This window comes from Daldinia childiae, assembly GCF_008694065.1.
Source record: "Daldinia childiae strain JS-1345 chromosome Unknown Scaffold9, whole genome shotgun sequence".
NCBI classification, from domain to species: Eukaryota; Fungi; Ascomycota; class Sordariomycetes; order Xylariales; family Hypoxylaceae; genus Daldinia; species Daldinia childiae.
In genome coordinates, this window is record NW_022984650.1 from 1,892,322 (window position 1) to 1,904,824 (window position 12,503).

At 45.0% G+C, this 12,503-nt stretch overlaps 2 protein-coding genes across 2 annotated transcripts; both read left to right on the top strand.

The window, feature by feature from the left end:
* Positions 1 to 3,407: 3,407 nt before the first annotated feature.
* On the top strand, positions 3,408 to 6,193 carry GL218_07707 (Nitrogen assimilation transcription factor nit-4; the record flags this gene model as incomplete). The annotated part of the gene is made up of 4 exons (XM_033584477.1): positions 3,408 to 4,735; positions 4,785 to 4,903; positions 4,985 to 5,219; positions 5,272 to 6,193. 4 exons carry the CDS (start codon positions 3,408 to 3,410, stop codon positions 6,191 to 6,193), a joined length of 2,604 nt encoding a protein of 867 aa, XP_033432620.1.
* A 2,467-nt stretch (positions 6,194 to 8,660) lies between these two features.
* On the top strand, positions 8,661 to 10,025 carry GL218_07708 (Salicylate hydroxylase; the record flags this gene model as incomplete). The annotated part of the gene is made up of 2 exons (XM_033584478.1): positions 8,661 to 9,515; positions 9,570 to 10,025. 2 exons carry the CDS (start codon positions 8,661 to 8,663, stop codon positions 10,023 to 10,025), a joined length of 1,311 nt encoding a protein of 436 aa, XP_033432628.1.
* Between the last annotated feature and the right edge of the window lie 2,478 nt (positions 10,026 to 12,503).

The following is a 12,503-nucleotide window of genomic DNA, read 5'->3' on the forward strand; positions in this document are numbered from 1 at the left end:
TACCGAGAGACAAGCGCTAAGGGCTGATATTCTTGCCGAGATTGATAAGTGCTCAAGCGATTATCGGGAGAACAAATGCTTTCCGGTAGAGAAACGGTTACCAGCCATGTATGAACTATGTGACCAATGGTTCGCCTGCATGAATCAAAACCCGGATAACGTCAAGCAGGTATCAAGCAGTGCTAAGGAGATGGCCAAAATTCTCAACGAGATTGTTGAGACGATGTCCTACAAAACTATAGTAAGCTTATCCTATATAAGATATAGAGATGATGGACACAGCCGGCTAATTTGAAATCAGGCCTTGTTGCTTGTTTTGTTCACGATATTCGCATACAGCGGCAGGTCGCTATATAGGAGTGCTAACGCATTCACGGATATTCCCCCATCTCATCCACCAGCCCCGTTCCCATCGCATCAAGCAGGTGATCAACACCTAAGACCTCTCTCCCAGCAAGTATACTGGCAGGCAATACAACCTCAAACACCACGACACACGAGTAATCGACACATCTTAGTCAACGATGAGACTCCCGACACGGATGAGGTACCGAGATACGGGCTTCCACCCCCTGAGACACCTATGTCACGTCGGAGTCCATCTAAAGGCGAGCGAGGTAGAAGCCCTACCAAGAGTAGAAGTCCAGTTAAGCGATATTGAGGCCAAGTAGAGAGTAATGTGTACTATAGTAATAGAATGCTCGAACTCGACCATGAGCAGTTATCAAGTTAACAAGAACTACTAAAAAGTCAATCGAACAGGGGGGATAGTAGCCGGGCCATAGCGGGTTCAGAGGACTTATAGATAAATGGATCCGTGAAGTGTTCAAGCGAAATTCGAAACCAACTATCTAATACCTGACGGACCTCCTTGTAATCTGTATATTATATTCCCTTGGAGATACGCTTTTGGGAGGTTACCTAATATACCAATGCTATCATCCTAGACATGATTGCTCACCCCCTACTGATAAGAATAAGATATGAATTGAGTATCTACGCTTAGTGATTGAAACGAAACACAGTTATTAGACACGAGGAGTTGATCATTTTAATAGTAAAAAGGAAAGTATTGTTACCTAGTGTATAATAACAACTACCTGGTTAAACCCAACCCCTTCCCAAGAAAGGCGCTCTTCCGAGTAATCACAGCTTAACTGTTAGAGAATAAACAAGCACTACCCCTAGAGGACTATGTCAGTCTAACAAGAGGATTTATATTGCGAGATATACATGGATATTTCACTGTAGTCAATTATGAATCATCACCGCGGTTCAAGATAGACGATCGTCGGTTCTGAAGAAGATTTCGGTATATACCTATTTGGATGGTATAAAATAGCAGGTTGACTACATCAGAGATCACCTTAGAATACGATGTGCGTTTTTTTATAAATAATAGCGATCAAGTACCTAGGTAGGTAGTTATGCCAAATTGATAATATCATTAAACTGCTACTAGGTACTTAAAAGTTGCGTGACTTGCTTTTTCGAGACTTGGAATCTTTATCCGCATAAGTAGACACATATGTACCATAGTTCTAGAGACTTTTAAAGTTATTATGACTTATGTTCCCATGGACTTCTATCAACGTGCTATTGCTAAGAGGAATCTAGATGGAACTATCTTATGTATTGTTAAGGGGCATAGGAATTCTCTTACCATCCAGGCGAAGTCTCTCTTTAGTTTAATATTTGGCCGGCGCCTGTTTTATATGTGAATAGATAGATAGGCAATCTACGATTGGTTCATCCCGACGCCCCTGTAATTATGTAGAAAATTGCTGGGTTAAGCAATGATTGGTTAGAAGCCCATAATTGCAAATGTGGTAGGTCCCTGTAATAACTAACCGCCTAAGAAGATTCTGGGGATCTAAACATTAGACGAATTTCCTACGAAACTATGACGTATTTACGAATTGTATTGGATTGTTGGATATGATACTTAATATTTTTATTAAGCTGTAACCTAGGTATATATATAGACTTACACGGGGATGACATGATGTACGATTTACCGTCAGGATACTTTCGCAGATCATACAACTTAAGGTGCCTATGTACCTGAGGTATAGGAGGCGGCTGAAAGCCACCTCACTGCCTCTTTACACAGGTAATTTTCACATCTGATAATTCTTAATGGGATTTTAAGAACGGGAGCATTTGTTCCCTAAGTCCCACATCATAGCATCATACTAAACTTATTCCGGCTTTCTAACCACGAGTAAGTCGACATCGAACCCCACTTGATACTACCTAACATCTGTTATGTACAATATAAGTCCCTTGTTCTCGGTTAGGTGCCCCTCGTAGCTTGTAAGTACTTTGATAGTACGAACTTCTTAGCTACATGTAGTTACCAACTGTGAGATGAGATTCGCTCATCTAAACAGGTAACTATTATAAAGCATAGTACTTAATATTGGTACATGTGTATAGACTTAACTGCATTACGTAGGAGGTACATATTTATCTAACTTTAGGTAGGTTAGTTAGAAAGGCGTCAAAATAATTAGCACACTTAAACATATGGGAATTTCAGAATCCCTTTACTATTTTTTCCCCGCTCTTCCGTTTATGTTCATGTTTAAGTACCCGCTTATGGTCTGTTTTATCTAAGGTCGGTGCTATTAGAACTATATAATTAGCAGAAATGTAAAACGTACCTAATATTGGAAGCATGCACCAGGCTTTCTACATATTACACAACATACATGTAGCTATTGAGATCCGTGATGTACTAGCATTGTACTTCATACATGTAGGTATGTATTAGGTACCTTAGGTACTTGATTGGTAGGTAGGTTATGTATGCAAAGATGAAGCCTGGGCAAGTGCTACTACCTTAGCTACCACCTTAGCTACTACCTTAGCAGTAGCTAACTCCTATGTATGCAGACAAACTAGCGCGAAAGCTGTCATCCTTGAAATCCCAAACTTAATTCTGAACAATTCAATGCCTTTTTCCTTTACATATACAAATACATACAACAGTACATATATGGATAGATATTATTTTCATGCATCTATTCTATTCGATCGAATACGGAGCATTTGTATAGTGCGATAATGCAATATTAAACTTGCCTTTCTCCTGCTTATCCAAAGTCATACTGCCCCGCGCGTTTCCCACGTTCGTTCGTATATTGGTTTGGATATTGTGAGAGAATCTCTTCGGATCGCACTCGTCGCTATATCTCACTTCACTACCTCACTTCCTCACTTCCTCACTTAATCTAGTGCTCTAGTCCAAGTACGCCTTCTCCCGAGGTAGGTCGCACGCACGCGCGACGCGCCTCTTGAAATTATCCATCCTTGTCCTCCGGCTGGCAGGAGGTGTGTTTACTCGTGTATCCCCCATCTCTCTCATCTGAGCATGCCCTCCTGCTAGCCTTGAACCCGCTACGATGGAGGGGGATCCAGGTAGCGGACCATCCACCGGCCAGACGTCTTCTTCGTCCAAACCTACCCCCAAACATGAAGCTTCTGTACCCTCTGGCGCTTCCGGAACTGGCAGTACTCCGAATGCGCAGCTGTCTAAACGGAGGAGGGGTCTCGGCGTTGTCACACCTAATGCCTGTACCGAGTGCCGGAAAAAGCGGGCTAAGTGCGACGGCCAAAAGCCATGCGGTCGATGCAAATCGCAGAAGGATGTCGAATGCATATACGAGATTCCCGTGCGACAATCCAAGGAAAATCTACGCCACGAGATCGAATCACTGCGACGTCAACAGCGCCAAAGCGATTCGGTCTTCTCCGCTCTCGTCCGCCCTGATTTAGTCGAGGAGGTCTTACAGAGACTGCGGCAGGGGCAGTCTGTCGAAGGGATATCGGAATGGTTAGGTGGTGGTACTGCCTTAGCTTCTGCTGGGCCTGGGTTCGCACGGCCAGGGGAAACTAGGGGCGGAGGTACTCTACCTCCTCTTTCAACTTATGGCGGTACGCTTGCCGGCCCCGGAGGTTATAATGCCATAGGAATGAGCCCTGCGACGGGCCAAGCGCACACTATGAGCCAGGATTTCGATCAAAATAGCCCTTGGAACTTCTCATCGCACAGTCAGACCGTGTCCACCCGTAGCGACTCTCATCCTGATATCATGCAGTGGAACTCTGAGGCGCCCCCGCGGTCCCGTGTGGGGACCTGGCTCCAAGAGCAGTCATCGACGGCGGAAGGACCCCGATATCGTGGAGTAGACCAAATTCTTGCGCCATTAGATTCTCCCGAAGTGAAAGTTCCACCTGGCACGTGGACCACAGTCACCGGAGACAATGGCTTAGTATCGCATCTTTTGGCGCTCTATTTCTGCTGGGAATACCCGACGTTTGCGTCTCTAAGCAAGGAGCATTTCATGAAAGACTTTATTAGTGGAAGGGACCGATATTGCTCGTCGATACTAGTGAACGCATTGCTAGCTCTCGGCTGTCGCTTCTCGACGCAACCGAATACGCGGGCAAATCCGAACGACCCGCGCACCGCGGGCGACCACTTCTTCAAAGAGTCTCTGAGACTTTTTTATCGGGAAAACGACCATCATACTTTGACTACTATTCAGGCGTTAGGGATAATGTCTATTCGGGAGGCGAGTTGCGGGAGAGATTCGGAATCCTGGTATTATGCGGGACAAAGCATACGGTTAGCCATCGAAATGGGACTCCACCGCTTACAGAACGATGGCGACGAGGATGAGATCGCCGTACAGGCCGCGACGTTTTGGGGTGCGTTTGCCTTAGACCAGTAAGCGTATCACCGATTGTCTCCAGTGCTCCAGCTAACATATATAAAGTGCATGGTCCCTAGCGACCGGTTCTCTGCCGCAATGTTCTTGCTTTCCGCATTTGCCACCAAAGCCTGGCATTATTGATGATATAGAAGCCTCTCTGTGGGTCCCTTATACGGACGATGGTAAGTCAAATGAACAGATACTTTTGCCAGGCTTTTTTCGCGGCATAGGCGGTATCGTGCGTAGTCTAACCAATTGTATAGGCGCCCCCCTGCAGCGATCTTGCGAGCAGCCTTCGAATGTAAGGTCTGTTTATACATGCTTCTGCGAGCTTAGTGAGCTTGTTCATCAGTCGCTATATGTATTACACTCTCCTGGCAAACCGATTACAAGCAGAGACCTGCTCAGCATTTATACGCAATACTTGAATTGGTATGATAGGATTCCCGAGGTTTTACGATTAGGGCATAACTTTACGCCTGCGGTCCTTTTCGCCCAGTAAGTCTTTCTATGCGCTTATACTATCCAATTTAGCTCATCAGTCTATTAGTATGTACTATCACTTCGCCATTTTGCTTCTTTTTCGGCCTTTGATCAAGCTACGAATTATTGGTTCAGGCATACTTCCTCGCGATGTCTGTGCTCAAGCCGCTGATGCCATCCAAGGCCTACTTCGTTCATACTCCCAACTCTATACACTTCGCCGTACACCGTCATTTGTGCCATACTTTGTACTTACATCCTCTATCATGCATCTTGCTGTAGGTGCCGAGGCATCTAAGGCACCGTCCACCTCTCCAGCGGAAATGTCGAACCCTTCGACAGTGAAACCTGAAGAGACCGAGACCGAGCATGGTCGTAGGCGATTGTCTTCTAGCAACAGAGATGAACTAGAACCGATCTCGCCTTCGAGCACGATCACTGCAAAATTGAGCCCCAGGGTAGCTGAAGCTCTAAACCAAGGCATAGCACACTTAACTGAGATGGCACCATGTCATCATTTCGCTCATCAAGCACTAAACATTTTACAATTCCTTGCGAAAAAGTGGGGGATTGAGGTGAATATACCGCCCAGTACGGGTGTATCAGAAGAAATTGATAACTCGGTTCGACCGACGACTAGCAGCCTAAATTTCTTTGCACCCAACGTCAGCGAAGACGACTTCCTTTGTTCTTGGAACACGCGAGATATTGGCGGTCCTGGGGGCGCACAAGGAAGGCACGGTTCACCCACACCGCAAACACATTTCAATCGTGGGGAGAAAATGGAGGGCATCATAGAGGATAGTCAAGATAAGGGGGCGTCCGAACAAGATCAAATCCCCAGTTTTCGACCTAGGGGCGCCACTGGTCCGGTGGCGCATACCACTAAAAACCTAGAGAATCCATTGTTTTGGCCATTTCCTATGCAGGGTCGTCCAATGCTACCAGAGGGTAAACAGCTCGAAGATGCCGGATTTCGCCCTCTGTAGGTAGCTTGGCAGGGGAGATCTAATGCGAGCTAGAAGCTATTAGAAACATAAATGAGCTTATGGGCTAGCTATATCACTTCAACTTACATCGCCGACCTCCAGGGTAAGAGTTTGCGATAGATACACTTGATATTACCAACATTAGGACATCGAGCCCTAGGTCTATAGGTATGCCAACCTAGAGACAGCGGCATTCAAGCCTTACTAAATATGAAAATATAGTATATGCTAAGTGAGACACCGTCGACAGCTGAGCGAAGGAAAAGAGGAAATTTCGCGGTACGATAAAGGCTTTAGGATTTGACGTGACAGGGTTGGTAAAAGTTTTATGATAATGACGATGATGGAAAAGGTTTAAGATGCAAGTAGATGATACCCCCGACATACGAACGCGCTTGTCTTAAACCTAGCCCTAGGAAATGAGCTCGTAGCTCTGGAACCCCTCTCTGGATTGTGTTTAGATAGGTGACGACGAATTGGTTATTGAGGTATATATATAAAAAAGGCGTTAATCGAAAATTATATCGTAAACCTCTATCTTAGCTATTTGGCTTGGACAGAGTATACACATAGTAGACGGCCAGACGCCAAGCATCACTACTCAAACCCCCTTTGCTCATGTGAAAACTCGAATTGAAATGCTTAACGCCGACTCCTGCTCTTCCTACCTAAGATATGATCATTCCCTATGTTCAAATCGCCGAAATCCGCGACAGAATCCGCCGTGGCCTATAATTAATACTCGGTGATCTATTCGTGATAATGACCTCTTATGGAATATGGACAGTTTCAACTTTAGCAATTGCCGTGCAGCAAGCCTTTTGATCATATGAAGGAAATATCGCTGCCTGAATCAGGTTGCTATACCGATTGCAAGTTAAGAATATCATTTTTTGTCAATTGGCCAATTAAGAATCTTCAAATAGTAGATCTAGAAAACATTTATCGACCGGGATATGGAACTCGGTTCAGGGGGCCACGACTGTATCATGTAGATTCGATCTAGCTGAGTAATTGAAAATAATTATGTCAAAATTATGGGATGGGATTAGGTCTTTATCAAGTTTGAGACTATTCTCAGTGTCAATAATTCGGGTGCCTATTTATCGTTAGATCCCACAGACCCCAACTTCGGCTTCTCAGCTGACTGACTATATTGGTTTCTGGGCAGCTGGGTTATAATAATTACTATGTAGGAATAGAATTCAACTTTTTAAAGAGCCGCGAGATGGGCTCGGGTGAAAGAATAAGAGGGTTTCAACCCGCTAGAAACGGGAGTCTAGATGAGCGAACCCATGTTCCATTTTTCCTCCGCTCGGACATAGTCTAACGGGGTCTCCAGGCCGTGTCCGCTACCGCATGACGCCTATATGTATGCTCAGTTATGCGTTGTTTAGTCTAATATCTGATATATTCGAGACTCGGGGAACTCGGGAGGTTTCAAGACATTATGGAATTACTACTACGAATTTAGTAACACCCACGAGACGTTATATTACCTATAGTTCAACGATTAGTCCTAATCTTTTTTGTACCGTCAGTAGAATCAAAAGTCCGGGTTTATTTCGATGCCTAGGATGGATTGGATCTTCACTGCCCAGTCCTTGGGATGGACTTTATCAGCCAATCGCAACTAATAAACCCTGGTTAAGATGATCTCACCAAGTCCCATCAGATCTTAATACAGCTTTACGATTGGCTAAAATATCTTTAATGCGGCTGGCCAAGAATACTTCGCGCCGGTTACCCAATAGAGTAAATGCTTAAGAGGCTTCGTCGCAGGTAGTTTTGATGTTGTAAGATTTAGAACTTGAGGCTAAGGTCGATCCCTTTGCACTGAGCCATGCAAAAGATTTATGCATTGTTACTTGTTACGCCGTGTTCTAGATGATTACATAAATTAGAGGATCATTACCGCTTTCGTCGGATATGTTCTTGGACTGGGGCTTCTTTTATTCTTCGATCTGATACACACTATACATACACCTCCTATGCTGGTCAAACCTCCACCGATCCTATAATCTAGTGTAGATCTATATGAATTCTCAGCCCTATATTCCCTCATAGAGTAAAGTCTATTTCGTGGGAAGGTTTCCTACTCCTATGCTAAGAATGGCTAAGAATGGAATGGCGGGATTTATTAGAATCATGACATCCTAGCAAGGGTCATGTTCGACCCGCACCCGGTAACATGAGAGAGCACAGCTACATAGTTCACATCCTGATACAGAGTAGGTGATAGGTGATGCTTAGAATAACCCTTGATCACCATGAATAGAGCATGTGTCTTGATAGCTTTATTTAAACAATGCCGAAACATGCCTCAGGAAGTTGCCTCCTTAAAAGGCCTCGTCTGCCGATTATGGAATCTAAAATCACTAAAAACTTATCTTAGAAGTCATCTCATCAAGAGTACGCCTTTTCCTCCATACCATTCTTTCAGCTACGTACGGTTCTTTCAAGAAAAATGTCAAGCTCTCCTCCGGCAATAAGAGTTGCCATCATAGGCGGAGGGTTGGCTGGCGCCGCACTTTTGCGCGGGCTTTTGCGGTATCCTCACCTTACTGTTGACATGTACGAATCACGGCCTACGTTTAGAGATGAGGGGCCGGGGCTCGCTTTCACATCAAGAGTACAAAATATTCTAGCTGCTATCGATCCGGAGTTAGAATATTGCCTCGACCGTGCCGGTGCCGTACTTACCACAACTGAGACACGAGTGGCTGCTGGTCCTCATGTTGGAAAGGAGATAAAGATAAACGGCTTCGGGGAGAGCTGTAAGAAGAGTGTCAGCCGTCAATCTTTTCTAGCAGAGATGCTTGATTGTGTACCGCCGCATATGATGCACCCCGGCACGCGGATAGCATCCGTCACGGAACCGCCCTCAAGGCAAGGACTATTACTCACTTTTGCGGATGGATCAACAAAGAAATACGACATCGTAATCGGTGCGGACGGTACTCATGGCTTTACGCGACAGCTTGTTCTCGGTACCGACGAATCACTGGTTAAGCCGCATTCTACAGGGTTTTGGGGATTACCTATTAAAGTACCTCTTCAGAGGGCACAGCAGCTAATGGGCACGCAGTCTCTTGACCCAAGAAACCCCCGTCATGTAGGTTGGATTGGAGATGGAACTACTATCATCTATGATTTGCTTGATAATGGCAACGAAGTCCAGATCGTTGTGTTCGGTAAAGCGGATGACGTTGGGGAGGAAGATGGGCTTTCAGAACCGTCATGGGCAAAGCTGTTCACCCCTGACGAGTTTCGGGAGGCCTTCTCAAGCAATCGAGTACCAGTCTGTCAGGGCACGATCGATGTAAGTGGAGTTTATCCCGTAAGAAGATATGTGTCTTAACTAACATCTTTCCAGCTTATCTTGAGCGTATATACTGTACAAGTAGCCGCTCTTTGCTTGCTCGAACACCAGCCGGCACCAACTTACGTGACTGAGAACATCTGTCTAATCGGAGACTCTGCCCATAGCATGTTGCCATTCCAGGATGCTAGCATAAGCCTTTCCATCGAGGAGGCTTTACTCCTTAGCACATTAATAGGTCGATTGCCGTCGAAAGCTGCGATTCCGGCTGCGCTCCGGGCTTTTGACCAGGTATGCCGGCCCCGAGCCGAACAAGCTACGCGACTGAGTGCAGAGACGGGCTTGCTCATCACGGGTCGCGCACCGGGGATCGGGCTTAATGCGGATCTGCTTCAGCAGCATTTGCGGCACAAGTTCGAGTTCCTTCTGAATGTCGATATTGAAGCGCACCGGACTGCTGCTGTTAGTATTATGGATCAGTTATTAGGAGTTGGAGCAGCATGGCCTTGATGAGTGTTGGCAATATCATGATTACTTGGGTTGGGCTTTCGCGCCCCTTTCTTCATTTATCACTTTATTTCCTTATCCCGTTTCAACCACGTGGAGGTGGGAACATGTAGCTTTATATCGGATATTGTGCATAGCGATCGGTTAGGTGCCTAAGCATTGGGCTGGAGGCGTATATATGTGGAAATGGGCATTTACAGAGCATGGAGGTTAGACATCAGAGGGTAGATTGTATTATAACTTTATCGTTCCTGCTTGTAACTAGTATCTTTAACTACTTCTTGATTCTTCTATGCACAGTTGTATTTCGGAATACCATGAGTGCTGTGCCTGGAGCTACATTGAGGAGCAAAGAGCTACATTTATCTAGGAGAGCAACTAAGGAGATAATCAAAGCACAGTGGCTATTCATAATATGGTAATAGCTACGTGAGTTAACCGCGACTTATCAGATATCCTATCCGGCTAATAATCGACCAAATATAAGGTATCTTATAGTTTCCTGTGGCTGTCAAAATTGATCACAGCCCAAACAACCACCATTCTTGAAACCCCGCAATACTATTTCTATACTTATGTACCTACCTAGTTATTGACACTGGAGGGCACCAGTGACTTGAAAAGGAAAATTTCCCTTGGGCGTTTAGAGATCGTAATTGAGACTTGCGTATATGTATCCGGTAGTTATGGTAGAATAGCCATAGGCCAATGAACAGTTCTCTAGGTTACATCTGTTTATACCCTGAGAACTAGAACTAGGATTAGAGTGGCTGGTATCATATTGGCAATTAATGTATATTACTGCCATATAGTGATATCAAAGAGCATAAAGCCGGCATGTGTTTATGATGTATCGAGCAACTTTTAGCTTATTATGGCTTATGTTTCAACAATGTGGTTTGCATTACTATCTCCTACTTAGACATGCTCGCTCATCTTTCCCTCATAGAAGGTGCTCCATCGTATTTTTTGGTTTGTTTGGACGAGTCACAATGTTTTGGTCTACACTGCTATCCTTTGCGGCGTTCGTTGATGCGGCGCCGCAGGTAACTCCGATAAAAGGACCCGGAGCCAATAGCCTTGTTCGATTCGGATGTTCCCAGGTTGTTATTGAGCGTCTTGACCCGTAAGATACGAGTTCTTTAGGGTCAGTTCCGCGAATAACGACTGATTCGTTTTGCTCTAGCCTCGTAAATCCAGGAGTGAATCCATCCCCGCACCTTCACCAGGTACAGTTCTCAGAACCTCCTTAGAAATTGTTCTTAGCTTACTCTTTAATAGATTGTCGGAGGAGTAAGTCACTTGATACTGGTTTCTGGTATACCTTACTCAACTCTCGTAGAATGCGTTCAATGCTTCAATTCCCTCCGCCGATGTCTCGTCCCTCGCTACCTGTACGACGTGCAGCTTTAGCGATGACTTTTCCAACTATTGGACGGCAAATGTTTACTTCAAGGCGCGAAATGGTACTTACAAGCGAGTGCCCCAAATCCCGAATAGGTTTCTCGAGGGGTCTCAAGGTGGCGTTACGGTCTATTACCTTTCGCCTGGCAAGAAGACGGTCACCGCCTTTAAACCGGTAGGATCAATGGAAAGTTGATCTACTTTTGGTATTAGCTAACTCTCATAACCAGGGGTTCCGCATGCTTGTCGGAGATTCTATGCGACGCGAGAAGAAAGGATCAGGTTTAAAGTCTCAGAGCTGTTTTCGTTGCTTTACAGGCCCCGACTTTAAGGGCGACGATTATTCACCTTGTGCTGATCCGAAATTGGACACTGAGACTTTCCCTTCGACACCATGCCTAGGCGGTATTAGATCTAATATCCACTTTCCAACGTAAGATCACCTGTCTTCCTCATCTAGATATGACGAGTTGAAACTAATAATGGATATAGTTGCTGGGACGGAGAGCGTCTAGACAGTCCAAACCACCAGGACCACGTAGCTTATCCTGTTGGAGGTCCTTCGTCATTCGCTACGACCGGAGATTGTCCATCGAGTCATCCTATCAAAATTCCACAACTGATGCTCGAGGTATGTAACCTATACCCCTTTTCTTATAAGAAATTCAGATGATGAGGCTGGTAATAATCAAAAATATATAATCTAAGCTAAATTATCCATAGATTGTCTGGGATACAACTGCATTCAATAACCCAGATGACTGGCCAGAAGACGGATCCCAACCGTTCGTTCTGAGCACAGGAGACGAGTAATTCACACCATGAAATCCGCGTACATAACCACGATGCTAACGTTGAGACAGTACCGGATATGGCCAACACGCTGATTATGTATTTGGATGGAAAGACGACGCACTTCAAAGATTAATGGATGGAGCTTGCTTCGGCAACACTTGCGAAGGAGTTAAGACGCAAGAATTTGCTGAAGCGAACAAATGCTCTGTTCCAAACACAGTCGATGAGGTCACCGAAGGATGTAAGCCGAATTATATACATATATATTAACTAAGTACCTAT